A 27813-nucleotide genomic window follows, 5' to 3' on the forward strand; every position below is an offset into this window, starting at 1 on the left:
GGGAGGAGAACCTGGAATTGCCAGCCCGGGAGGGGACGGGCGGGGCGAAGAGATGGGCAGACGGCAGGACCGGACCGACGTACAGGCTGCAGCTGGTGACTCGGCCGAACACCGCCTGGAGGTGTGGTTTAGCGACCCTTGGTTTTGTAAAAATAGCTTGAGCCCATCTATAAAAAGCCGCTGATCTCATAGTGGAATGGAAATTTCCGACTCCCCTGGAAACGTCCTGACATCTGCGAGCCGGCCTTCCTGCGGGGCCGGAGGCTGAGAGAGGAGTGAGAAGGAACCCGTCGGGAACCGAGGGGAAGGAACAGTGTGTGGGGCAGAAGGAACAGCCAGTGTGACGGCTCAGAGGCGAGAACGAGCGACGCTTGCTCAGGACCAGAAGGAAGAAGGCCGGTGTGGCTGGGGCAGAGCAACGAGGACCAACGCTGAGGCCGAGAGGGAGCCGGGCCCGTGCCCCGGGAGGTGTTGGCGTTTGAAGCGCTGAGAGGCGGCGGGAGGGTTCTCAGCAGCCAGAGGAAGATGATGGACAAGGGAGCAGAGGGACCTGACCGCCGTCCCGCAGCTCCAGGGGCTGGCGAGGGCGCGGGGCCCGGTCCCCGACGGAAAAGGGCAGGAGGTAGCGCTGGGTCTCGGCCTCCCTGGGAGGCTCAGGAGCCTCGGGGACTCAGAGGAGACAGGTCTCCATTACCCAGCCCAGCCCCGTGGAGACAGACAGGGATTGAATGTCAGCACTGGAGGTCCTGGGGGCGCCCAGACACCGGGGGGGGGGGGGGGGGGCGGGGGCCCAGGACCCCCAAAGTCTCTCCACAACTACCCCAGGCAGGGCCCGGAGGAGAGCTGGGTCTGATGGACAGACCTAACCAGGAAATGGGGCAGATGCCCCAGGAAGAGGTCAGGGGTCAGGGGTCAGAGGTCAGAGGTAGTACACTTTATTGACTGGGTTCTCCCAACATTTTGCAACCTCCCTGCAAAGCCAGACCCTGGACTTTGCCCCCGTCCCATCCGCTGATCAGGGCAGAGAACAGGCCTCCCAAACAGCAAAGGGCCTGGGAGCAGCAGAGGGGCAGGTGGGGGCAGGTGGGGGCAGGTGGGGGCGGCCAGCGGTGGGGGGTGGGGGAGGGGCTAAAGCTGGGTGCTGGGCTGGGGTCACCCGAGGCTTCGCCAGGCCTGGCCAGCCCCTCACTCCCCCAGTTAAGGTTCGCAGTGGCTCACAGTGAGACGGGCAGGACTGGGCAGGGGGCGGGCATCCTCCCACCCGCCCTGGGCCTGACTCACGAAGCTGGGAAGAGGGAGAGACGGGGGCAAAGGGTAGAGGCCCAGCTCCCCGCTGACCTCCCCCCGGCTATGAGCAAGGTCACTCATTCCTGGCTCAGAAGTTTCTAGAACATCTCAGTGACCTTGCCCACCACGACGCCCAGTGAGAGACTGTTTTTGAAACCTGGGAGTTGACCGGGGCCCATCCAACCAGGCAGTGACATCCCGGGTGAGATCCTGGTGTGAAGAGACCCCGCGGCGGCCGCACCGCCCGGATGGGAGGGAGCGGCTGGCCGCCTGGGGCTGGCGGTGGCCGGGACCACGGGGACCAGGACGAGAAGCAGGAAGCAGTGACACGGGGCGTGGCCGGCCGCCCGCCGGGGCCGTGGGCCTGGGCCCCGAGGGCCGCCCTCCGTGGGCATGTCTGACAGGTGGGCGCGGGGCCTCTGCCCCACGGGACAGGCAGGGCGGACGGTCAGGCCTTGTGGCTGCCGCCGCCCGGCTCGCTGTGGCCGGCCGAGCAGTCCGGGGCGGGCTCGAGCCCCAGCATCTGCCGCTGCACCAGCTTGGCGTAGAGGCCGCCCTGGGCCAGCAGCTGCTGGTGGGTGCCCTGCTGCACCACGCGGCCCTTGTCCAGCACCACGATGCGGTGCGCCCGCTCCACCGTGCTCAGGCGGTGCGCGATGATGAGCACCGTGTGCTGCTGCAGGGTGCCGTGGATGGCGCGCTGGATCTGGGGAGACAGGAGGCGGCTGGCGGGGCAGGCGGCCGGCCACCCACCACCGCCTCCTCCCTCCTCCTCCCCGGACCCCGACCGCCCCACCCAGCTCTACCACCTCCTCCTGAGCTGGGTTCCTCTGTGAAGCCAGGACTTGGTTAAGACCTGCTTCTGGGCTTCTGTTCCCGGGGACAGGCTCAGCGCCCAGCAGCAGGGGGAGCCGGTGAGTGACAGGTGGGCCCCACCTGGCCTTCCTGCTCCGACCTCCGACCTCGGCCTTGGTGGGTGGTCTCAACATCCGCCCCAGAGCTCATGCCAAGGGCACCATCCCCCTCCGCTCCTCAACCTCCCTCGTGGCCCGAATCCAACTCAGAGGGAGTGCTGTGGCCGCTGTCTCCCCAGTTATCTCGCTCTGCCCCGTCCCTCCACCTCCACCGCGTCCCGGCCCCTGTTCCGTTCCCCACACTGAACTCCAGCTCCAAGCCCTCCGCTGGCTTCCTGTCCCACTTAGGATAAAACCCAAACTCCGTGTCCGTGATGGTGGACACACAACGTTCTCCATTTGTCAAAATCCACAACACAAAATCCATAGAATCCATAGATCTCCAATGCAAAACCACGGACCCTAGTCAGTAATAATGCACTAATATTGGCTTGCCAATTGTAACAAATGTGCCACAATAATATGGGAATTCTCTGTATTTTCTGCTCAATTTTCTTGAGACTTAAAACTGCTCTAAAATATCAAATCTATTAATTTTTTTAAAAATATGTTATTTTAAAAAATTGATAGCAGAGAGAGGAAGGGAGGGGGAGAAAGAGATAGAAACATCAATGATGAGAGAGAATCATGGATCGGCTGCTTCCTGCACATCCCCTATTGGGAATCGAGCCCGCAACCCTGGCATGTGCCCTGACCGGGGATTGAACCGTGACCTCCTGGTTCATAGGTCGATGTGAAACCACTGAGCCACGCTGGGCAGACTATTAATTTTTTTTCAAAGTGTGAACTCTTGACTATGGCGCTGGCATCTCCCTCTGACTCTGTCCTCACCTCACCCACCAGACACACTGGCCTTTTCTTCTTCTTCTTCTTCTTTATTTTTATTGATTTCAGAGAGGAAGGGAGAGGGAGAGAGAGATAGAAACATCAATGATGAGAGAGAATCGTTGATCAGCTGCCTCCCTCATGCCCCCAGTAGGGACCGAACCCACAACCCGGGCATGTGCCCTTGATCAGAATCGAACCCGGGACCCTTCAGTCCACTGATGCTCTATGCACTGAATCAAACCAGCTAGGGTAGTGGTCGGCAAACCGCGGCTCGCGAGCCACATGCGGCTCTTTGGCCCCTTGAGTGTGGCTCTTCCACAAAATACCACGTGCGGGCGCGCACGTACAGTGCGATTGAAACTTCGTGGCCCATGCGCAGAAGTCGGTTTTCGGCCTGGCGAGTCTATTTTGAAGAAGTGGCGTTAGAACACTCAAGGGGCCAAAGAGCCGCACGTGGCTCGCGAGCCGCGGTTTGCCGACCACGGGGCTAAGGCGACACACTGGCCTTTGGGCTCGGCTGTGAACCTGCTCCAGCCTTTGCACCTGCGGCCCCTCTTCCCGGGATGCTCACCCCAGAACTGCCCCGGCTCCCTCCTTTCCTTTCGGGTCCCGGCTCAAGTGGTACCCGAGGACCCTGGTCCTAGCTGCGGGCTCGGCCGACTCGGGGCCGTCGGCTCCGTCCGAAGCTGCACTCTCAGAGCCGTCACTGCGAAGGACGGCACTCGCACACGTGCCCGGTGCCCCTGAGATGCGTCTGGGCGCACCCTAACCCCAGGAGCGTCTTTCTCAAGGACCGGAGGGTGGACAGGGCCTCGGTCCCCGGTCTCCGTGGGAGGACAGGATCCCAGTTTCGACAGCTGCCGGCGGCAGACCCCGCTGGCCTGACCGCACCCACACTGACCAGCCCTTTGTGGGCTTTCCCTGGAGCCCGGCTCTTCCCTGCGGACGGAGTCGCGGAATGAGATCTGTGTCTCCCCCTTAGCTAACGCCCGGCAGTTTCTCTTTGACAACGGTGACCCCTCCCGGTCTCTGGGTCACGTGACTGTTTCGTTTTCTACGGAGCCTGGGCCACAGGCTGAACTCATGCTGGGTCCTTGTTTAGTATCTGTCTCGCGCCCCCCCCCCCCAAATGGAAACACCATGGGGGCCCGGGTGTTTGGCCGGCCGGTCAGTCCGCCACTGTAACCCCAGTGCCTGGCTCGGTGCCTGACGCCCGGGAGGAGCACAGTGAATACCGGCCCGGCCCTCGCCGGTTTGGCTCAGTGGATAGAGCGTTGGCTCCTGGACTGAGGGGTCCCAGGTTCGATTCTGGTCAAGGGCACATACTCCGGGTGCAGACTCGATCCCCAGCCATGGCTGGGGCGCATGCAGGAGGCAACCAATTGATGTGTTTCTCTCACATGGATGTTTCTCTCTCTCTGTCTCTCCTCCTTTCCACTCTCTCTAAAAATCAATGGAAAAATATCCTCAGGTGAGGATTAAAAAAATAAAGAAATACTGGCTTAACAAATTAACTGACCCATGGGGAGATGAGGGTCAAGTACATGGGGCTCTCAAAACCGAAATGGCCCTGGCTGGTGTGGCCCAGGTGGCTGGGTGTTGTCCCCCACACGGACAGGTCCCCGGTTCGATCTGGGTCAGAGCACACGCCTGAGCTGTGGCCTCCATCCCCGGAGGGGGCGTGCAGGAGGCAGCCGATCGGTTTCTCTCTCACATCCATGTTTCTCTCTCTCTCCCTCTCCATTCCTCTCTCTCTAAAAATAAATATAAACATTAAACAAAAACGAAACAAAAAAAGAAATGCCCCAGTCTAGGAAGCTGATGGTCTGGGGGAGCCCCTGGGCACCCGCAAGCCCTTCCTAGCATCGCCCGCACCCCCACCCCCACCCCACCCCCGCAACTCACCAGGAACTCGCTCTCCGCGTCCAGGGCACTGGTGGCTTCATCCAGGATGAGCACGGGCGGCTTCCGCACCAGGGCCCGGGCCATGGCCACCCGCTGCTTCTGGCCCCCCGACAGCTGGGCGCCCTTCTCCCCCGTCTCTGTGTGGCAGAGGCACAGGGACAGGCGGGCGGAGGTGAGGCCAGGCAGCCCTGCGGGTGAGTGGGAAGGCCGGGCCTCCGCTTCCCCTGCTGCCGCGGGACCACACTCTCCGGGAAAAGGGTGGTGACAGGGCCACCGGCTGGGACCACCAGCAATTCAAACTCACAAAAGGGCCCTCGCCAGTTTGGCTCAGTGGATAGAGCGTCGGCCTGTGGACCAAAAGATCCTGGGTTCGATTCCAGTCAAGGGCACGTGCCTCAGTTGCAGGCTCCTCCCTAGCCCGGGCCCTGGTCGGGGCTCCTGCATGAGGCAACCAATTGATGTGTTTCTCTCACATCGATGTTTCTCTCTGTCTCTCTATCTCTCTCTAAAAATCAATGGAAAAATATCCTTGGGTGAAGATGAACAAAAAAACAAAACAAACAAACAAACACACAAACTCACAAAAGGGTGCTCTCCCTCCTGTTCGTGAGAGGCAGGCAAATTCCGATGGCATGCAAATGGTACCAAGATAATAATTTTCACCCATCAATTTGGCAAAAATCCAAATGTTTGCTAGACCACTGTGCTGGTGTGGCCGTGGGGAAACAGGCACCGCCCCCCCCCATCTTCCTGGGGGACCCCTATCGCTCCAGTAATGAGGCTGCAGGGCACACGTCTCTGTCTATCAGTTGGTACTGAGCAGGTGTGTGAGTCCCAACTACAGTGCACAACCCTCCTGTCAGCGAACCCCCCAGAGAGCAGCGTGCCCAGGCCCAGGGCGCAGGCGCAGGTTATGCGAGATCCACAGCACATTATTGCAAAAAGCCCACAAGGACCAAAAAACCTACTCAGGTGTCCATCAATAGGAAACGGAATAAATTACGTATTAAGTAAAATATTATAAAACTCATACACCGGAATACTATGCAGCTGTTTAAAAAAAAAGAACACAAAATCCAAAGGAAGTAGAAAGAAGGAAATAATAAAGATCGGAGTGGAAATAAACGAAATGGAAACTTAAAAAACAACAACAGCCGAAACCGGTTTGGCTCAGTGGATAGAGCTTTGGCCTGCAGACTGAAGGGTCCCAGGTTCGATCCCGGTCAAGGGCATGTACCTTGGTTGCAGGCACATCCCCAGTAGGGGGTGTGCAGGAGGGCAGCTGATCAATGTTTCTCTCTCATCGATGTTTCTAACTCTCTATCTCTCTCCCTTCCTCTTTGTAAAAAATCAATAAAATATATTTAAAAATTTAAAAAAAAAAAACAGACAAGGTCAATGACATTAAGAGGTAGTTCTTGGAAAAGATAAACAAAATTGATAACCCTTTAGCCAGACTCATAAAGAAAAAAAGAGAGTGAGCCCAAATAAATAAAATCAGAAGCGAAAGAGAAGTTACAACTGACATCACAGAAAAATGCAAAGGATCATTAAAGAATACTAGGAACAACCAGAAACCAATACAGAATTTTAAAAAAACACTATGCCCGGCTGGCATGGCTCAGTGGTTGAGTGTTGACCTATGAGCCAGGAGATCAGAGCTCGATTCCCATTCAGGGCACAGGCCTGGGTTGCGGGCTTGATCCCCAGTGCAGGGGGCAGCCGATTCTCTCTCATCAATGATGTTTCTATCTCTCTCTCCCCCTCTCCCTTCCTCTCTAAAATAAATAAAAACATATTTTTTTAAAAAAGAAAGTGGTGGCACGTATGGATGTGAATCTCACCTGCAATAATAAAGACAGCTGGCAGGGGCCCTGGGTAGCTCAGGGGTCACGCCCCGGGGGAGCCCCGCCCAGTGGGGGTACCTGTATTGTAGCCGTCCTGGAGCTCCATGATGAAGCCGTGGGCGTTCGCCTTCTGCGCAGCCTCCACCACCATCTCGAAGGGCACGGTGGGCAGGCCGTAGGAGATGTTCTCCGTGATAGAGCGGGCGAACAGCACCGGCTCCTGGCTCACCAGGGAGATCTGCAAAAGAGGAGGAGGAGGAGAGGGAGGAGGAAGAGGAGGAGAGAGAGGAGGAAGACGAGGAAGAGGAGGAGGAGGGGGGACAAGGAGGAGGGGGGACAAGGAGGAGGAGGAGGGGGGAGGAGGAGGAGGAGAGGGGGGGGACAAGGAGCAGGAGGAGGAGGAGGAGGAGGGGGGACAAGGAGCAGGAGGAGGAGGAGGAGGAGGAGGAGGGGGAGGAGGGGGAGGAGGAAGACGAGGAAGAGGAGGAGGAGGGGGGACAAGGAGGAGGAGGGGGAGGAGAAGGAGGGGGAGGAGGGGGGACAAGGAGGAGGGGGGACAAGGAGGAGGAGGAGGAGAGGGAGGAGGAAGAGGAGGAAGAGGAGGAGGGGGGGACAAGGAGGAGGGGGGACAAGGAGGAGGAGGGGGGGACAAAGAGGAGGAGGAGGAGGAGGAGGAGGAGGGAGGAGGAGGAGGAAGAGAAGAAGGGGGGACAAGGAGGAGGGGGAGGAGGAGGAGAGGGAGGAGGAAGACGAGAAAGAGGAGGAGGGGGGACAAGGAGGAGGAGGAGGAGGGGGGGGACAAGGAGGAGGAGGGGGGATAAGGAGGAGGAGGAGGGGGAGGAGGAGGAGGAGGAGGAGGAGGAGGAGGGGAGGGAGAGGGCCTGAGAAGCCGGGACCTTGCAGCCAGCTGTCACCAGCAGCCTCCCCGGCCCGGCCAGCTGGCTGACGCCAGGGGTCTCGGGTCTGAAATCTGACCAGGGCCTGCCCTGGCTCTGCACCCAGCTGCCTCTCTTCCTTCCCAACCATGGAGTCTGCCTTCTGCACAGCCTGGGCCTCCCGGGACCCACAGCCTGGGGCCGTGGAGCTTGCCGCTCTGGGCTAAGCCAAGCTCACGAGTGCGCTGTCTGCTGCGCTGTCTGCGCTGCCCTGGGAGAAAGAGGGGAAGAAGGCAGAGAGCAGCTCTGTGCTGAGCCTGTTCCTGCCGGGAGGAGGGGGCAGCACGCCGCGGCCGCAGACCTCCCTCCCTTCCAGCAGCTGCCGCCTCACGGTCCTCGTTTAGGAATTTGGTCCACAAAAGCGATAGCATGGCCCGGCCGGCGTGGCTCAGCGGTTGAGCGTTGACCTATGATTCCCGGTCAGGGCACACGCCTGGGGTGTGGGCTCGATCCCCAGTGAAGGACGTGCAGGAAGCAGCAGATCAATGATTCTCTCTCATCATTGATGTTTCTATCTCTCTTTCCCTCTCCCTTCCTCTCTGAAATTAAAAAAAAAAAATCTATATATATATTTAAAATGAGCCCTAGCTGGTTTGGCTCAGTGGATAGAGCATAGGCCTGCAGACTGAAGGGTCCCTGGTCGATTCCAGCCAAGGGCACATGCCTGGGTTGCGGGCTTGGTCCCCAGTAGGAGGTGTGTAGAAGGCAGCCAATCAGTGATTCTCTCTCATCATTGATGTTTCTATCCCTCTTTCCCTCTCCCTTCCTCTCTGAAATAAACAAATATATATATATATATATATATATATATATATATATATATATATATATATATATAAAGAAGTATGTGTCTATCATTAAAAAAATGATAGTATGGAGGATAGCATTGCAACATTGTAAATAGCACAATAAAATAATTTAAAAATGTAGTTGTCCATAAATTGGGGATTAAATAATTACAGTGTGCCCATAAAATCAAATTGTCCTGCACACACACGGCAGAGTCTATTTTTCTTTAAAAAACTACACGTGGGCCTTTACCCATCGAGATATTCGCAAACGGACGGGAAGCAGGCCGGAAGGGCCGTTCGCTAAGCTGCGAGCACCGGCTGCGCCCACGGGGTGGAACGGGAAAGGTGAGGTGGGAGGGGTCGCCCGTGACCGAATTACAAAACTTCCCGAATAATCGGGACTGTGGTTAGACGGTTGTACTTTATTGTTTGGGATTTATGAGAATTAAGATGTTAAATTTAAAGGAAAGAAAAGGTATTCACAAAGGAGGAAATCCAAGTGGTGAATACCCGGATGTCATCAGAAAAATGCAAAGGCCGCCACGAGCCCCTCTACCCACCCACCAGAGGGCAGCGATCGAGGATGGACCAGGATGTCGCGTGTCTGGCGTAGCCGCCCCTGCAGACCTGAACAGCTCTGCCCAGGGACCCGGCCACAGCGCCGGCGGGCAGCAGCTGGTGGCCACACGCCTGAGACCACTCCTCAGCCACCCACCCCAGGCTCTGTGCACACGGGTGGGCAGCCTCCACGACCGATGGCCCCTGCCACCATCCAGGGCCTCTGTGCCCACCGCAGGCCCGCCCGTGACCTAGTGTATGTTGGTGATGTACACGGTGCGTCCTGGACAGTGGGTGTTTCTCGTGCAGGGCGTGCCTGCTGTATGTCAGCACAGCGTCAGGCACAGCGGGGTCACCACAGCCTCCGTGAAGGGCTGGAGGCGAGGTCAGTGTGGGACCCTGGGACTCTCGCCACTGCTGGTGGGTGTGAAGGGGTACGACCAGCCCAGTGGCAGGAACGAGGGACGGCATGCCTGTGTGCACCGGGACCCGGACACGGCTGTCCACGTCAGCGCTGCTGGTATCAGTCAAACCAGGAAATAACCCCAATATCCTCTAAAGGCAGAATGCAGAAACCGATTGTGACATGTTGACACATGGATTATCATCCAGCCACCATAATGAATGAACTACAACCAGAGCCTCAATCTGATGACTCCCCTTAGCGTCGAGGGAAGAAGCAAGACACGGATGAATGCACGCGCTGTGATCCCGGCCCCTCCCTCTCTCAGCTCCAAGGGCCCTTCTGCTGCCGCCGTAACTTGTTTCCTGAGCCCACGCAGCCCAGCTGGCTCACTTTTCCTACCTGGGTGGCTTTCTTCTTCTTCTTCTTTTTAATAAATACGTTTTTATTGATTTTTAGAGAGGAAAGGAGCAGGATAGAGAGATAGAAACATTAATGAAACTTCAATATAGATCAGCTGCCTTTTGCACACCCCCCACTGGGGCTCGAGCTCATAACCTGGACATGTGCCCTGACTGGGAATCAAACCCTGACCTCCTGCTTCATAGGTCAATGCTCAACCACTGTGCCACGCTGGCCAGGGCCTCTGTGGTTTTCTAAATAAACTTTCGCTTGTGTTTGGAAAAAAGAAAGACAATTATGATCCTAAAGGTGGTGAGGTGTTGCTCCAAGGGGCCCTCTGGAGGGCAGGGTGTCCTAGTCTTGCCCTGGGCAGTGTTACGTTGGTGATTAGTCCTTGAGCTGCACCCGTCGCCTCTCTGCTCACGAGAAAGCAGCTGGGACCCAGGGAGGGCGGAGGGGGCAGCAGACCCACCACCTACCACGCGGTGCAGGAACTTGTGGTCGTAGGCGCTGATGGGCTTCCCGTCCAGCAGCACGCGGCCCCCCTCCAGGGGGTAGAAGTTCTCCAGGATGTGGACGCAGGAGCTCTTCCCGCTGCCCGAGGGCCCCACGAGCGCCGTCACCTTTCCTGGGGACAGGCTGAAGGAGACGTCCTGCAAGGAACACGCAGACGTGGCGTGGGGCCCCTGGCTCAGGTGCTCGCGCCCCTGTGCCATGGTTGGGCACCGCGGGCGCCCGGAATGCTCTCCTCCCCAGGACCTGGCAGCACTTTCATAGTTGTCTCCTCTGCCTGGAATGTTCTTTCTGCAGAGAGCAACCTGGACTGGCTCCTGCATCTTGTTCAGGTTTCAGCTCAAATGTCACCTCCTCCGAGAAGCCCTCCTTGACTGTTGTGTTGCATCATCCCTGCATGACTCCTATCACACCACCCTTCTGCGAATGCTCAGTCCTCCCTGACTAGAGCCCAAACCGCAGGGGCGCAGGGACTCTGCCTCGCGTACTCCTGGCCGCACTGCCGAGGCCCGGAGGCCTGGTGTGGGGGAGGCGTGAGAGACGGGGTGCGGGAAAGGATGATTGGGGCAGGCCTGTGCCACTCCCCGGGCCCCCGCCTCACCTGCAGGACTTTGGTGTGGGGCCGAGTGCGGTAGGTGAAGGTCACGTTCTCAAAGTCCACGCGGCCCTCCACGTGGTCAGGGGCCAAGTTCCCATCGTGCACCATGGTTGGCTGCCGGTCAATGAACTCGAAGACCTTCTCGGCGGCCCCCACTCCTTGCATCAGGCCGCTGTAGACGGAGCCCACGGACTGCGGGGGGGAGGAGACGCGTCCTGTCCCGCGGACCCCGCTCCTGGGACACCCCCACCCGCCCACGGTGCCAGGAGATGAAGGGGGCGCGAGAGAAGAGCAAGGACACAGCATCCATCCGGGAGGGGCTCGGGGAGGCCCCCCTGCTAGTTCATGACAAGGGCAAATGCGGACAGGAGTAACGATACTGATACGTGAGGAGCCAGGCTTTCGGCGGAACGTCAGCGCCGGCCGCGGGGCGGGTGTGACCACCCCCAGAGGAGGAAAGGGAAGCAGAGAAGTTAAAGGGGCCAAACCGCCAGGATGTGGCGGGCCGGGAATGGAACCTTCCTCCTTCAGCTGCCTCAGCGTCAGGAAAATTTCAATTAAAAAAGGGGGGTCTTAATTTATGCTATACATCTCCTTGGGTAAAAAAAAAACTTTTTAAAAAATATATACACTGAGCCCTGGCTGGTTTGGCTCAGTGGATAGAGCATCGGCCTTCGGACTGAAGCATTCCGGGTTCGATTCCAGTCAAGGGCACGTGCCCAGGTTGCGGGCTCGATCCCCAGTGTGGGGAGTGCAATGATTCTCTCTCATCATTGATGTTTCTATCTCTCTCTCCCTCTCCCTTCTTCTCTGAAATCAATAATAATATACTTTTATACACACTGAGTGGCCAGATTATTATGATCTCTGAACGCATAATAATCTGGCCACTCAGTGTGTGTGTATATATATATATATATATGAGGCCCGGTGCATGAATTCGTGCATGGATGGGGTCTGGCCAGCCTGGCCAGCGGGAGGGGACATGGGCAGTTGCCTGGCCTGCCTGCTGGTCGAACTCCTGGTCGAGGGGACAATTTGCATATTAGCCTTATATTATATAGGATATACACTGAGTGGCCAGATTATTATGCATTCAGAGATCATAATAATCTGGCCACTCAGTGTATACACACACACATAAATGTAAATAATAATGACACAGTTTGTGGGGTGCTTTGGATATGCTACCATTATCTCCTTTGTGCTGAGGAGGAAACTGAGGCACAGAGACCTCAAGGGACTTCCCCCAGGTCACACAGCCCTCTCTCCCTGCTGCACCCCGACCCCAAGCTGGCCCCTCACCTCCATACAGTCTCCCAGGACGAACTCGTAGATGATGAAGGAGATGAGGTTGCCGCTGGTCATCTGCCCCGAGATGACGAGGTGGCCCCCGTAGTAGAGGATGCTGACCTGGACCACCAGCAGCGTGAGCTGGGGGCAGAGAGGAGGGGCGTTGGCCACGGGAGGCTTGGCTCACACTTCCCAGGGCCCCATTCCCCAGCCCCAGGCTGCAGGGGGCGGTGAGGGGTGCCGTGGGCCCTGCACTCCCCCCTACGCTGAACCCCAGCCAGCAGTGCCCTCCCACAGGCTGGTGCCCGCCTGTCACTCACGCCCTCCCCGCTCCCCCCGTGGAGTTTTCCCTGCAAAGGTCCCCAGCTGGGGCTGGCCGTGGGCCCGGCGGAGAACAGGGCTTTCTTTGTGAGTTCCTGGCACACACACCAGACCCCAACCCTCAGCTCGGCCAAGCGGGAGCCGTCGGTCCTCGTCCTCACTGGGAAGAGCCAGGATCCGAGAGGCTGAGTCCACTGGCCAGGGTCACGTAGCGAGCCAGGCCGCGCAGGGCAGTGAGGTCTGTGTTTCCTCACCCCCAACAGGGTCCCCAAAGAAGGAGCTGTGTCCCAGCACCCTTACCCTTGCCCCCACCCCCCGCCCCGCCCAGTGCCTGGGGCCGTTTCTGGGGGAGGAGTGGAGATAGCAGCCCTGACCACCCATTCAAGCCCCACGGGCACCCTACCTCGGGGAGGCTCGGCTGAGCTGAGTTTCAGGCCCTTCCCTTCCTGGCTGGACATCAGCTCCTCCTTCCCCCGAACCCCAAACCCTCATCTTCCCTAGCCCCGCTGTTTCCCGATGAGCCCGCCGTCCAGATGTGGCCGCAGACAGGACAGGGTCCAGGTGCCCCCATCGCCCAGGGAGGGGCTGTGACCCCCATCCCTGGAAGTGAGCCAGACTCTCTACCGGGCCTGGCTAGTGGTGGCCTCGGTCCTGCCAGAAAGGGGCTTAGGCTGGGCCCCGGCTGGCCTTGGGGTGACTCCGGCCTTGGCAGGGTGCTCCCCCAGCTGAGAAGAGAGCTCGGCCCTGGACCCCACGGGCAGGGGCAGCGAGATCCCCGTGGGGACATCACCCGGAGGCTGTGTTCCTTCCTGGAAAGCGCCTCGTGCACAGGCAGAGAGCAGGGATGGGGAAAGTCACCTGCAAATGGCCTGCCACCCCTGCAGGGACCCAGCTAACGTCCCGAGCAAGGGACCCCTATCTTCGCGTCCGTCCGTCCGTCCCCATGGTCGACCTGCCCGGGGCCAGGGGCACGTACCCCGCTGCCCCAGACGTAGTACGTGTAGGCGGCCGCCTCCTTCCTGTTCAGCTTGTACACCTGCTGCAGCTTCTGCGAGTACACCTCCGCCTCCTCCTCCTCGTTGGCGAAGCTGCGGACGGTCTTCATGGCACTGATGGTCTCCTCGGCCGTGTTGCTGGCTCGGGCCAGGGCGTTCTGGACCTCCTTGGAGAGCCTCTGTGGACGGGGTGGGGTGGGGGGCGGGGAGGAGACCCCACACAGACACTGTCACTCCCGACCAGAGCCCCAGGAATCTCTACCCTTAGTTGGTGCGAGGGCTCTGCAGGGCGTCCTGGGACGGAAGGGTAAGACCGAGATCCCTCTCCCCGCACCTTCCAGCCTGATTGGATGGACCTAGAGAACAGACTGCGGCCCGGCCGGCCGGCGGGCTCAGTGGCTGAGCATCGAACCAGGAACCAGGAACCAGGAGGTCAAGGTCAGGGCACATGTCTGGGTTTCGAGTTCAATCCCCAGCAGGGGGTGTGCAGGAGGCAGCCGATCAATGATTTTTCTCTCATTGGTTTTCTATGTTTCTACCTCTCTCTCCCTCTCCCTCCCTCTCTGAAATCAATAAAAATACATATTTTTTAAAATATGGGAGGCGCCATTGACATCATCAACATACAGTGAATCGTGTGAGAGCCTGAGGGTGGGCACAGCGGTTCCAGAACTGCCCGTCGTGTGCGGAGGGGACAGATGGCTGAGACGCAGTCCCAGGTGCATGACCCCCAAGCTGCTGCCCGCGGGGGTTCTGGGAGGCGACCCTGGGCAGGGCTGCTCGGGCTTTGCAAGAGTCACCACACGGGGCTTCTCAACCCAGCCGGGACCCCGCACGGGCCTGTCGCGTGACCTCTGAGTCACGCCCAGCGGTCGGAACCCTGCAGTGTATCAGCGCTGGCCGGCGGTGCCCGAGTCACGTCCGGCTGTGGGCGGTGCGTGTGGCTTGTGGCGCTGACTCGGAGGCTGTACTCAGCACATTCAGGTACGGGGAGAAGGCCACAGACAAAGAGCGTCCTTGAGGCTCCGCGGACTGAACTTGGGCGAGGCCTGAGGTGTGCACGGAGGCAGGCAAGCGGCTGGGCGGCGGGGGTGCCAGCCCTGTCCTAGGGGCTGGGGCAGGCGGGGAGGCAGGAAGGGCGGGGTGGGGAGCGCAGGAAGCAGCTGGCTCCAGCTCCAACCACCGGGTGTATTTACTTTTTCTACTCAGCGAGGGAAACAGGGAGGCCGCGACCCAGAACCGCAGGCGAGATGACCCAGAACGGCGGGCGCCAGGGCCCTCCCGGGTGACGTGGGTTCCGGGGAACGGACTCACGGTGGAGCTGGCCTCGGGTCCCAGACGCCAGGGGTTCCTGCGAGCTGATCTGGGTCAGAGCCCTCTGCTCAGGAGAGCCCCGCCCGCTCAGGCCTGGGTCCCTGGGGCAGGGCCCTCTGCTGCTGTCTGAACCCAGCCTGGGTCCCTGAGGGCTCGGGGCACCCACCAAGGTGGGAAGCAGAGGAGCGGGAGCCAGGAGCCTGGCCCCCAAGCCCACCCTCCTGGCAGAGGCAGTGCCAAGGGCCGGCGGGAAGGGACCGCCGCCTGCCCATACCTGCAGCGTGGGCGAGGGCCTCACTCCCCCACAGGCACCGATGCTCTACAGAAAGAGAGCGACCTTTGCACTCCGAGCGAGAACCGGAGTCCTCACCGAGGCCCACGCGTCTGGCCCAGCCCCTCCCGGCCCTCATTTCCCTCTCTCTCCCTCCCTCACGCTCCAGCCGCCCTGCGGCTCCTCAGATGCACGCTCCCACCCCAGGGCCTTTGCACAGGCCGTGCCCTCAGATGGCCGACTCTCTCTTTTTAATATTTATTTTTATTGATGTCTGAGAGTAAAGGAGAGGGGGAGAGAGAGATAGAAGCAGCAATGATGAGAGAGCATCATTGATCAGCTGCCTCCTGCACGCCCCACACTGGGGATGGAGCCCGCAACCCGGGCATGTGCCCTGACCGGGAATCGAACTGTGACCTCCCGGTTCACAGGTCGACACTCACCACTGAGCCATGCGGCCAGGCGAGATGGCTGACTCTTGACTCAGATGTCACCTTCTCAGAAAGACTATTTAAAGCTGTAGCTGCCCCCAGCCCCTCTCTCCTCACTTCGCCGTTCTCCTGAGCACTCACCATCTGTCACCACATTGCCTGTTATTATGATGGCTGTCACGTACCCTGGGTGCCTCCCACTAGACTATAAGCTCCCTGAGGGTGGGCTGCATCCGCTCACCGATGCGTGTTGGTGCCTGGGACATCGTGGGTGCTCGTTAAATATTTACTGGCTGACAAGTCCTTCGCTCGCCCCACCGGGGCCCGGGAGCCCTTCCGGGGCCACCCCGGAGCCGCCGCCGCCGCCTACCTTGTAGTACTTGCCGTAGATGTCGGACACCATCATGATGATGGGGAAGCCCATGAAGGTGACCAGGGAGAGCTGCCACGAGAGGCTGAACATGAAGACCACCACGCCCGTGATCTTGACCGCGTTCCGCAGGAACACGTTGATGTTCTGCGAGACCAGGTCGCTGACCATGGTGGTGTCCGAGGTGAGGCGGGAGATGAGGTCGCCTGCAACACAGGCAGTCAGCACCGCTCAGGCCAGGGAGCCACCGTGGGCTGGGGCGGGGACACTGAGGGCAGGCGCCGGGGAGTCTGGGAGCAGGGCGGGGGGTAGGGGGGGCGGGAAGATGAGTCGATGCCCCCTCGAGGGCTGCTCTGAGCCCAGCCCTTGCCACCAGCATTTTGTGCCGTCAGACCCATAGCACAGAGGAGGGACTGAGACTCGGGGGCACACGCACTGCCAGTCAAACCCGTGCCTCTCCCGTCCCAGGAGAGGGGGTGACTCCCCGCTTCCCTCAGACACAGAAATAACAAGCTGTGCTGCGGAGGAAGGAGCGGAGGCCTTGTACCAGTGGCCGGGCTGAGGGCTTCACAACCCCACGGGGTGGCCACTCCTATTGTTCCCATTTTAGAGATGAGAATACAGAGGCCCAGAGGTTGTTAGCGAGCCGTGGAACCAGGTCTTGGTCGTGGGCCGGTCAGTCTCAGAGACGGTGATCTGGGCCGGACGCTGCACTGCTCTGCCCCGCACCCCCACCTCACTCACCCCCGAGGGTCTGGGCCCTTTAGGCCGTAGGCGTGGGTAGTAGTGGGAAGCCAGGCCTTGGCTGCCGCAGGGATCTCGGGTGGCCTGGCCGGGGTCCTACAGTGGCCACAGCTCACACCAAAGCCTCAGCCAGCAGGCCAGCTCCCGGGGGCCTGAGCCTGCCTCCCGGGACGATTCCACCCGGAACTGGGCGGCGGGAAAAGCCAGCATCGCCGAGACCACAGACGTGCCGGTCTGCTTTCTCAGCAGGAGGCAAGCCCACCCAGCTGAGCCCGGCCCCAGGCCCCCGAGGCCCCCGAGGCAGCCCACCCGGCTGAGCCCGGCTCCAGGCCCCCCCCCGCCCCGGCCCGGCGGGGCAGCCCACCCGGCTGAGCCCGGCCCCAGGCCCCCGGCCCCCGAGGCAGCCCACCCGGCTGAGCCCGGCCCCAGGCCCCCCGGCCCGGCGGGGCAGCCCACCTGTGCGATTCTCGTCAAAGAAGCTTGTCTCCTGAGACACCAGGGAGCGGAAGAGGCAGTTCCGGAGGCGAATGTTCAGTCTGGCAAATATGAGGGTAAAAATGCCGCCCCGAATACCTGCGGCAAATGAGCTAATTGCAGATAAGAGATGTTATACATGGCACGCCGTCCTTCCGGCAACTGACCCACCCGCCGCCCCCCTACTGCTGGCAGGCCCGGCCACTCGCGGGGCGGGGGTGGGGCAGGGCCCAACCCTGACCCCACTCCCAGGGCTCCATCCCCAACAGGAGCCCCCAAGGTGAGAGCGAAGAGGGGGCTGTGTTTACTGGGGGCAAGGACCCGACTTCGCCAGCCGGACCCCTCAAGGGCGCACAAGGCTGGCCCTGGAAAACCAGACGGGGAGCCCTGGAGGAGGGTGTGGCTCGACCACATGGCCATGGGTGCTGAGCCATTCAGTTGTTGGTTACTATGGTGACCAGCTGAGGGACGGGCCCACCAGCAGCATTCCTGGGGCCCCTCTGGCTCATTCCCCACCCGCCCCCCCAGGAACTGCCCGACCTCTGCCCCCTGCTGTGGCCTGGGGCGGCGTGGCGGGAGGGCTACCTGCCAAGGGCCAGCAGGCACATGACCACGATGGCCGTGCTGAACTGCTCCATGCTCTTCTGGATGACGATGCCGTCGATGGCGCGGCCGGTGTAGTAGGGCAGGAACGTCTCTCCTGCGGGAGACGGGGCTCAGGGGGCGTCTGCAGCGGGGAGCCCGCACCCTTCCTCCTGAGCCCCCCACAAACTCTCCTCTCCCCATGGCGGGGGCTGGGGGGCCGTACATGTCGAATGCCCCCACTTTTCAGAGAAGAGCCACGGGAGGCACGGGGACTTCAATCTTAACCGAGTGCGTGAGGCTTAATCACAGCTACCAGGCACCAGCCACGGAGCCACGGGGCCACGGAATCACAGAGCCACAGAGCCACGGAATCACAGAGCCACGGAGGCCAGGCGGCATTGCATTCCCTCCGTGCAGACTCTGAGGGTGGCCGCTGTCACCCCACCTTACAGCTGAGGAAAGTGACGCTCAGGAGCTGAGATGGCGCTCGCTCAGGCTCAGGGACGTCAAAGCTCACTGCTTTCTTGCTGGCGGGGTTCAGAGTCTGCATTCTAGAGCCTCGGCGATGCTGGTATCCTGGCTGGGAACTGCCCCCCCCCCCCCCCGCTCTCGGTGGGGTACTTTAGTTTACCGATTATTTCCTACCCATTTGTCTTGTATCCTCACAACAACCCTGGGTGGATGTGGGGAGCGGGGATGTCACAGAGCTGGAATGGGAGACTCAGAGGGACTGGGTAATTTGCCAGAAGTCACACGGCAATTAAGAGGAAGGGCCAGGACACAAATCCAAACCAGCTTCCAATGTGTGTGTGTGTAGGGGGTTGTCTTTCCTCGTCCCTTCCCTCCCCCAAATTCGGAGGCCCACTCGCATACTATGGGAATGATGGACAGGGAGTGGAGCATGGTCAGACCAGGCTGGGTCCCCTGGCTTCATGGCAGGTCTTTCCAGAGGCCACAGCCTGGCTCGGGGCTGGGCATACAGCAGGCGCTCAATAAAGGTCAGTGAATGAATCCTGGGCAGCTCTACAGGACTGGCTCGCTGGCTCGGGTGGGACCGTGAGGCCTTCTGTGGGGTTCTGGCGCCCTCTGCTGGTGGTGGGACAGGGACCATAAGGTGGCAGCCGCCACGGAGTCTCCAGCTGCCGCTGTGGAGTTCTGCCTCAGCTCACCCACCGGGGAGAACCACCACGGATCTCCAGCCGCAGCGGACCGCAGCCAGCACCAGTGAATGCCAGTGATAACCACATGTGCTCCCCGAGCCCTTACCGGGGGCGGGCGCCGTGCTGGGCAAACCCCCTTGTCCAATCTGCACAAGAACCCCACGGAACTCTCCAGTCAGCGAGCCCCTCGGCTCTGCCTTCAGAACATTTCCAGAATCCGACCATTTTTACTGCCCCTACTGCCCCGCCGTGTCCAAGCTGCCGACTTGGCCTGGGCCCCCTCAGCAGCAAAACTGGTTCTCCCTGCTCCGCCCTCACTCCCATCAGCCTCTCCACTCGGTGGACAGCGGGAGCTGGTGAAACCGAAATAAAACCTTGTCGCCCCTCATCTCAAAACAGTCCAACGGCTCCCATCGCATCCAGGATAACGGTCAAAGTCCTTACGGTGGCCACGGCGCCCTGCACCTTCGGGCCCCTGGGCCTGACCCGACTTCATCTTCCACTCTCCCCCTCACTCCCTGCTCCAGCTACGCGGGCCTCTTTGCTGTCCCTTTAACAACCAGGACCTTCCTGCCTCAGGACCTTTGTCCAGGCTGTTCCTGCCTGGAGCACCGTCACCCCACACATCTGCTCCCTCGTCTCTTTTAAGTCTCAAACGCCTCCCAATAATCCTGCAGGTGTGGTATTCTTCTTCCCATTTTACAGATGAGGAAACTGAGGCTCAGAGAGGCTAAGTCACTTGTCCAAGTTTATGTAGTTGGGTTGCCATGAAATTCATCTTCAAGAATCTCAATTTAGCCCTAGCTGGTTTGACTCAGTGGATAGAGAGTCGGCCTGTGGACTGAAGGGTCCCGGGTTCGATTCCGGTCAAGGGCACATGCCCAGGTTATGGGTTCGATCCCCAGTTAGGGACGTGCAGGAGGCAGCTGATCAATGATTCTCTCTCATCATTGATGTTTCTATCTCTCTTTCCCTCTCTGAAATCAATAAAAAAAATATTTTTTATTTATTTATTTATTTTTTGAAATATATTTTATTGATTTTTTACAGAGAGGAAGGGAGAGGGATAGAGAGTTAGAAACATCGATGAGAGAAACATCGATCAGTTGCCTCCTGCACACTCCCTACTGGGTATGTGCCCGCAACAAAGGTACATGCCCTTGACTGGAATCGAACCCGGGACCCTTGAGTCCGCAGGCCGACGCTTCATCCACTGAGCCAAACTGGCTAGGGCAATAAAAAAATATTTTTTAAAAAAGAATCTCAATTTAATAGGAAATATTCAAACGAACCTTTTTTCCCCAATAGGCAGTTTTTCTTTTAGAATATGAGGTATCAGAAAAAGCTGGGCCCTCCTGGATGCTTGCTGATTGAAACATAGTTAATAATAATCACAGCACCTAACTTTTATGAAGTACCCACTTTTCCCGACCTTGCTTCATCGCACTGAATTCTCTTAATAACTCAGTGAACCCTCATTTCTGGATGAGACACTGGAGCTTGGCCAGGTCACGCAAACCTGCCTGAAGTTAACAGGGGTGTCGGGGGCCCGATCAAGTGCGAGCCTTCACCTCCACCCAGTCCTGCAGGTGCCCAAATCTGCTCAGCTGTCCGAGGACACCTGTGACCCCGAGGTCACACCAGCTGACAACAGGGCCCTGGCAGGTGCGGGAAACGAGGTCCTGGGGTGGCGGTGGCCTCTGCCCACACGGGCAGGGTGTCATTTGTTCATTCACTCAGCGAGCCTGCCTCTGGGCGGGGCATCGGGGCGTTCGGGGTGAGCCAGGCCCGGTTCCTGCCCCCGAGGGGCTCAGAGTCTGGAGGGGAGGCAGCAGGTGGACTCCTGATTCTCACGTCACCAATGCTTCTACTAAGGCGCAAAGGGCCACGGTCGGTAAAATCTGGGAAGGCTTCTCGGAGGAGGGGACAGCTGGGCCTCGAAGCACGAGGAGAGAAAACGGTCATCCCGCCCAGCCGGCAGGGCTCCGTGGTGCAGCGTGGACCTATGAACCAGGAAGTCACGGTTCGATTCCCCGTCAAGGGCACATGCCTGGGGTGTGGGCTTGATACCCAGTTGGGGGGGGGGGTGCAAGAGGCAGCTGATCAATGATTCTCTCTCATCACTGATGTTTCCATCTCTCCCTCTCCCTTCCTCTCTGAAATCAACAAAAATATATTTTAAAGTAAAAAGGGTGGTCCCAATACTCACAGGTGCTAATATTTACTGGGAGCTTTCTCTGTGTCAGGAGCTGTCCGAGGTGTCTTAATCTGTTAACTCGCTGACCCTCACAAGCCCCAGTGTGATGGGTACTGTCACCCCATTTTACAGATGACGAGTCTGAGACAGAGAGGTGAAGTAACTTGCCTGAAATCACACAGCGGTTAAGGGGCCGGGACTAAGAGGACGGAGGGTGGACAGTAAGGGGAAGGGGGCTGCAGGACCGCGCCACCTCTGGGGTTTGCCTGTCCTCTTTGAGAATAGTCTGGCTTGTGGCCACTCCCAGACTTTGTCCCTGTGAGTTAAACGGGTAACGACTCGTCACAGCCAACATTCCTGAGCGCTTACCATGCCATACTGGGCTTTGAACTTGACCTTTTCCTGTTTTTATTCCAGCTTTACAACATGGTGAAATGGGGACACTAACAATCCCTACTCCAAACAAGAAGAAGGAGGGGGCTCTGACGTTGGATAACGTGCCCACAGTAACAAAGCCAGGGAAGAAGCAAGACTGGGTAGCTCAGTTGATTAGAGCATCATCCCAATACACCCCAGTTGTGGGTTCAGTCCCTGGTCAGGGCACATACACGAATCAACCAATGAATGATAAATAAGTGGAACAAAAAATCAATGTGTCTCTCTCTCTCTCTAATCAGTAAATAAAAACTAAAAACACTGGGCTTGTACCCAGGCCTTGCTGGAGTGTGGCTTTCGAGCCGTTTGGACCGACAGTAGCAAATACATGTTACACCACGCGGGCACACATATCTGAAACAAAAGTTCCACGAAACAATGCTTAATCTTACCGCAGACAACACCCTCAAATGGCCTTTTTTCTATTCTGCTTCCTTACAAAAAATGCTTGGACTCAGAGCTCCCACTTCCAGGAATTTATCCTATTTATACCCACGGCTGTAGGAAATGTGTATGAACAGGGTTACTTACTGTAAGAGAAAAAGACTCACAACCACCCAAGAGTCCAACCGCAGGAGACTGAACTAAATAATCGACGGTGTAACCACACAGTGGACTATTATGCAGCCGAATCAAAGAACGAGACAGTGATTGGAAAATTCCAGAATATATTGTTAAGTGAGAAAAGCAGGACACAAAACATTGTAAGAGGTGGAGCGAGTACCGGGTTGGTGTTCCTGTCTGTCTGTAGCTGCATAAGAAAACACTGGGAGCATATATGGGAAATGAATCTAAGTTTTTCCTGCCCGCTTGGAAGATTCCGGAACCCTTTCCTGTAGTTAGCTCTGGGGCTCAGGGTAGTCAGAGGCAGAATTAGGAATGAAGCTCTGTGTTTACCTTCTCATGTCAGATTGATGTTTGAACCATGTAAGTAAATGCTGACATGTAAGAGGAAAGAGGAGGCGTTCCAGCCCTAAAGAGCCGACTTCCTGGGTGCCCGCCGGGCCCCGAGGGGACGCACTTACCCAGAGCCGCGATGATGAGGAAGAAGGAGGCGGCCACGAGGAAGGCCAGGTCGGGCTTGGTGTAGGACAGCAGCTTCTGCAGCGTGGCCCCCGACGCCTGCTCAGACGCCGCCGGCTGGTCCTCCGCGGGGAAGCCCGAGGCCTCGGCCTCGGTGCCCGCCCCCGGCTCCAGGGCCTTGGCGCTCGGCCGCACCGTGGACAGCAGCCGCCAGAGCAGGAAGGAGGCCGCGAGCGAGATGTAGGTCCACACGAAGAGGGCCCAGAACCACGGGTCCCGGACCGGCTTGCGGACCTCGGAGAAGAGCAGCAGCTTCACCATGGCGTAGATGCCCACGAGGAGGCACACCAGGGCGATGACCATCCACGAGGCCCGCAGCCGCCGGGGCCCCAGGGCGCTGTTCTTGGCCACGCCGAGGGTGGCCCCCAGCAGCAGGCAGCTGCGGTACAGGCAGGCCGCCCACAGGTCGAGCACCGAGTCGAAGACGTTGAAGTGGCGGATGTCCTCCAGCAGGCTGCGGTCCAGGTGGCTGAAGACGTAGATGGCCGTGGTCACGCCGACGTCCGTGGTCATGAAGGCCAGGGTCGCCACCACCGCCTTCCACAGCTGCATCCTGCTGGCTGGCGGTGGGCCGGCGCGGAGGCGGGGAGGGGAGCAGGCTCTAGCTCATGGCGGGCAAAGCCATTGTCTGCAGGGGAGGCCAGACCTGTTGGGGCAAAAGGGCGAGGGGTTCGAGTTGGCTGCCTCCTGGCTGTGTGACCTTGAGCAAGTCACTCGGCCCCTCTGAGCCTCAGTTGCCTCATCTGTAAAATGACAAGAGAAGGGGCGTTGTGAAGATGCCGTTCATTCAAGGACTAGTTACTGAGCGCACCCCGTGGGCCAGACTCTGTTCTTTGTGTTGGGGATTCAACAATGAACAAAAATAACAAAGACCCCTGCTCATGCTAGAAACAGATAATAGAGGAAGTAGATGATTTAGTATGTTAGGGACAGGGCTGGGTGGGGGGAGGAAGTGGGGTAGGGGATGGAGGGCCATGGGGCTGAGGGTGATTTTATACAGGGGTGCCAGGGAGGACTGAGCTGTGAAGGTAATACTTGAGCAAGACTGAAAGAGGTGATGGAGTCCGCCATGTGGCGATCGGGGGAAGAGCATTGTGGGCGGGTGGAACAGACAGGGTCGGAGGCCTGAGGTAGGCCTGTGCGAATGTGCTTGCGGGAGGCAAGGAGGCCCCACGAGGTCAGAGAGGTGAGGGCGCAGGGGGCTAGGACTTTGCGGATGAAGTTGAGATAAGCAGAGAGTACAGTAAGTGGCTGCTGTTTGACTACAACTGTCACTGCTGTTAATGTCTCTGGACCTGTTTCCTCAGTTGTAAGACGTTAGCATGAACATCTGGGCACAGTGCCTGGAACGTAATAATTGCGGCTGGTGGTTATCACTGTATATGGTGGGTGCTTAATAAATGTTTGTTCACTTCCCTCCTCCCCAAATAAACTTTTATCTTCTTAGACCAAGAGGGGGTGGCTGGAGGCCCTAGAGCAGTGATGGCGAACCTATGACACGCGTGTCAGCACTGACACGCGTAGCCGTTTCTGATGAAACGTGGCCGCTGAGGCGGCCGCATGCCGAGGATGAAACATTTGCTGTTCCTGAGGATGAAACATTTGCGAAATAATGTTTTTTCCTCAAAGTGACACACCACCCGAGTTATGCTCAGTTTTTTGGCGAAGTTTGACACACCAAGCTCAAAAGGTTGCCCATCACTGATCTAGAGCAACCCAGGGACTTTGACATCTGCCCGGAAGTTTCCGGAATCTTGGCCCTCACCCCCAGCCCTAGAGCTTGATGTCTGCTTTGTCTAAAGCACCCCCGACAGTGAGCCCCACAGGACTCAGCCAGGGCCTGGGAGGCCCCAGGAGCTGCAGGGACACTGTGGGACGCGGGCCTGGTGGCGTGAGTTTGGGAGTGGGGCTGGGCTGGGATGTGCCTCTGAATGCTGCCTCTTGACTTGGCTCTGCCCCTTTCTCTTGGGGTTTTTATTAGCCCGTCTGCAAAACGGGGTAAGTAAACGGGTGAGGCATGGGGCAACAGGAGGGGTGACCAGAGTGACAGAAACACCAGGCCGGTGTTTCCACATCCCCATTTACAGTTGGGTAAACCGAGGCACAGAAAGGCAAAAGCATATGCCCCATATCGCTCTGCCGATAGAGGGCCAAGCCAGGACCTGCGCCTGTAGGTGAGGGTCCCAGCAGCTGACTCCAGCCCTGTGCCGCCTGCCGGGCACACAGCCGGTGCTCAGTCACTGCGAGCACGGGTGTGCGGCACAGCCAGCGGCTCCCACGAGCCCGGCCCCCCGTGTCACCCTGCGCTTTACAGGTGTTTGCCTGTTTAATCCTCCCAACGACTTTGCGAGACATGGGCTGACATCACCCCCATTAGCAGGTGGGGAAACTGAGGCCCAGAGAAGTTACTAACTTGCCGAGTTCACACAGCTGGGGAGCTGCAGAGCTGGGATTTGAACCCAGTAACTGTCTGGCTCCCAACGTGGGCTCCAAACCGCTAAGCTAGAATGCTCGCCGATACAGCAAGTGCTTGCAGGGAGCGCTCCTCCGAGGAACAGAGTCTACATGAGCAGGGTCCTGCCAGACGGAGCTGGTGACAGTAATGCGACCACGACGGATGGCACTCACGGAAGTCAGCGTGTGCCTGGCACCGTTCTGAGTGAAGTACACGCATGAATGCTCACGAGAATCCTAAGAGGTAGGCTCTATGATCCCCATTTTATAGAAAACTGAGACCAGAGAGGTTAAGTGACCTGTCTCAGGTCACACAGCTAAGAAGCGGCAGAGCTGGAGGCGAACCCAGGCTGTAGATTTCCAAAGTCCTAATCCTTCAAAACACCCTCTCCCCGTGACAGAGGAGGGGTCTGGGGTGCAGAGAGAACCCAGGGGCGTGTTGGTCCCCAAGCCTGGGCCCTGCCTACACACCAGCACACCAGCCAGACTCCAGTCTGCCCCAGGGAAGGCGGTTGCCTTGTCAGCAGCTGCCCCTCCCAAGGAAGCCAGGGCCAAGCGGGGATCAAAGGTGTGGGGGCAGGGGAGACACCCCCTGCCAGGCCCTTGCTCCGCCCCCAGCCCTAGCGGGGCTGCCAGTTCAGCTCCTGCCTGCTGCAATGCAGAGGCCCTGGAGTGGGTGAGCGCATTGGAGCCCAGGGAGGGTGCTGTGGGCCTGGTGCGGCGGAGGGCCTCCTGGCCAAGCCATTGCTGGCGGCCCGGGCCCTGCAGCCACATTGCTGCTGCTCCCCTCCTGGTGGCACAGGGAGTCCCTCAGCCCCCAGAAAGATTCTGGGGTTCAGAAGTGGGACCGGAGGAGATCTGCCAGAGACCAGCCCGTGGGCTTGCTAGCTCTCCCTGCCCCCACCCCCACCCCCGCCCCCTCAGTCACTGGGGAACTTCCTTCCTGACACCTCTCTGCTTTGGGTAATGTCAACCCCATTGGACAGCCACTGTGGAGGCCCGGTTGTTTATACCGACACAAACAAAATTTTGCATTCCAGCATCACACACTATCTGAACGTGTTTGACAGATGGAGAAACTGAGCTCCAGACGGGGAGGCAGCGAGGCGTGGCTAGGGTCACCCAGCAAGCGGGAGGCAGAGCAGCGACAGCACCGTGGTCCCCAGTTCCCAAGTGCCCGGTCCTCCTGGTCCCGGCTCAGATGGGGCCGAATCCAGCTCGGGTCGGGTTACAGCCCTCAGTGGGGACAGGCCACTCGGTTATTTTTCAAGTTACTGAACAGCACGGGGAAGGGGACCAGACCACGAGCCGTGACCGTGACCGTGACCATGACCGTGATGGTGAGGAGGGGAGAATGAGGGCCACAGGACCGCCTGGAGGCATGTCCCTTCTCCTTCTGCCTGAGCTGGAGGACTCGGCCAGGGGAAGCTGGAGGGCAAAGCGTGTGTGTGGCCCGAGGGACAAGCACCAGGCAGTGGCCAGAGGCCAGAACAGACACTGCCCAGGGCCTGACCTGGCCCAGGAAGAGGAGGGCAACTGGCCTTGACCCCAAATATTGGATGAGCCAGGGACCCTACCCCACGGGGGTCCTGTCAGTCAAAGGCTTTTCTTCCCAGAAGAAGAAATGGAGGTCGGGGTGCCTCCAGCTGTCAGCACAGCACAAAAGGAAAGTCTGGAACAGCCAGGAGATAAATAATAATAATAATAATAATAATAATAATAATAATTACACTCACAACAGCTGCCCTTTATGGGGTGCTGCTGAATGCCTGGCACCTTGTATCTCCGTTAATCCTCACCACCACCCCAGGCCGGGCGGGCGGGCGGGCGGGCGAGCCGTCAGTCCTCACAGTTATCATCCCCATTTTACAGATGGGCACAGAGGCCTGAGGAAGTTAAGTGACAGGCAGAGAGCAGGCAAAGGCAGGACTGAAACTCAACACTTCCCTCTCTGGGGGAGGCGGGGGGAGGGGCTTGCCCAGGGACCAAAAGAACAGGATCCTGAAGGACCTGGTGGCCCAAGGCCAGGTTCGTCCCTAACCTGGTGAACTTCTCACCCCCATGGCCATGCATCACCCAGTGCTGGGAAGGCTGTTCGTGCTCAGGGGACCCTGGCTGACCGAGGCCAGGTCTATGGGATCGTGTCACCGTGGGGTCTCCGGCCGCATGGCCAGGACGGACGGACGGAGCTGGGTCCACCATCCTGGTTCCATCCTGGCTGCCAGCACTGCTGACCCCCACCTCCCATGCTCTGGCGGCTCCAGTGAGGCAAACAGGAGCTGCCGTGGCCCTCCTACAACTGTCCTCTTGCCACCTGGCACTGGTCCCACCTGAGAGGGGGCTGGAAGCCAGCCTACCTCCAGGGGGTGGGGCAGCGGGCAGAGGGCAGGGAATCCTGTCAGACCAGCTTAAAGCTGTCTTGATGAAGATTGGGACTGGGATGGGGCACCCTGTTCTAACAGAGCCCCGGGAATAAGCGGGGGTGGGGGGGGGCGGGAACCTACAGGCCTAACTGCAGGGTGAATGCCTGAGGCCATTGGCAAGCTGGGGAGACTGAGGGAAGGGGTTTGCTAAGGTGGGCAGACTCAGGAGACCCCCCCCCCCCGTGCTTGGGATGTGTGGGCAGGCCCCGCTGTGGGGGGCAGGGAGCCCTCAGAAGACAAGTCAGCCCCACCCTGGGGCGAGGACAGGCATCCCAGGATCCT

General features: G+C 58.9%; 1 protein-coding gene across 7 annotated transcripts in view; it reads right to left on the reverse strand.

Moving 5' to 3' along the window:
* Positions 1 to 919: 919 nt before the first annotated feature.
* ABCB9 (ATP binding cassette subfamily B member 9) overlaps positions 920 to 27813 on the reverse strand; it is a 39703-nt gene continuing 12809 nt past the window's right edge. For 4 of the 7 annotated variants that reach the window (XM_079762412.1, XM_079762414.1, XM_079762413.1 and 1 more), the window contains 11 exons: positions 22597 to 23300; positions 17780 to 17894; positions 17177 to 17307; positions 15977 to 16182; positions 13572 to 13769; positions 12287 to 12415; positions 10985 to 11173; positions 10350 to 10523; positions 6860 to 7019; positions 4935 to 5071; positions 920 to 1993 (listed from right to left, as the gene is read on the reverse strand). In XM_079762412.1, coding sequence (XP_079618538.1) covers positions 1736 to 1993; positions 4935 to 5071; positions 6860 to 7019; positions 10350 to 10523; positions 10985 to 11173; positions 12287 to 12415; positions 13572 to 13769; positions 15977 to 16182; positions 17177 to 17307; positions 17780 to 17894; positions 22597 to 23206 — 2307 coding nt within the window. In that variant the 5' untranslated portion in view covers positions 23207 to 23300 and the 3' untranslated portion in view covers positions 920 to 1735. Of the gene's footprint in view, positions 1994 to 4934; positions 5072 to 6859; positions 7020 to 10349; positions 10524 to 10984; positions 11174 to 12286; positions 12416 to 13571; positions 13770 to 15976; positions 16183 to 17176; positions 17308 to 17779; positions 17895 to 22596; positions 23398 to 27813 lie in introns of all 7 variants that reach the window. The other 3 variants (XM_079762411.1, XM_079762409.1, XM_079762415.1) reach the window with 2 other exon arrangements.

The sequence above is a fragment of the Cnephaeus nilssonii genome (genome assembly GCF_951640355.1).
Source record: "Cnephaeus nilssonii genome assembly, chromosome: 22".
NCBI lineage: Eukaryota > Metazoa > Chordata > Mammalia > Chiroptera > Vespertilionidae > Cnephaeus > Cnephaeus nilssonii.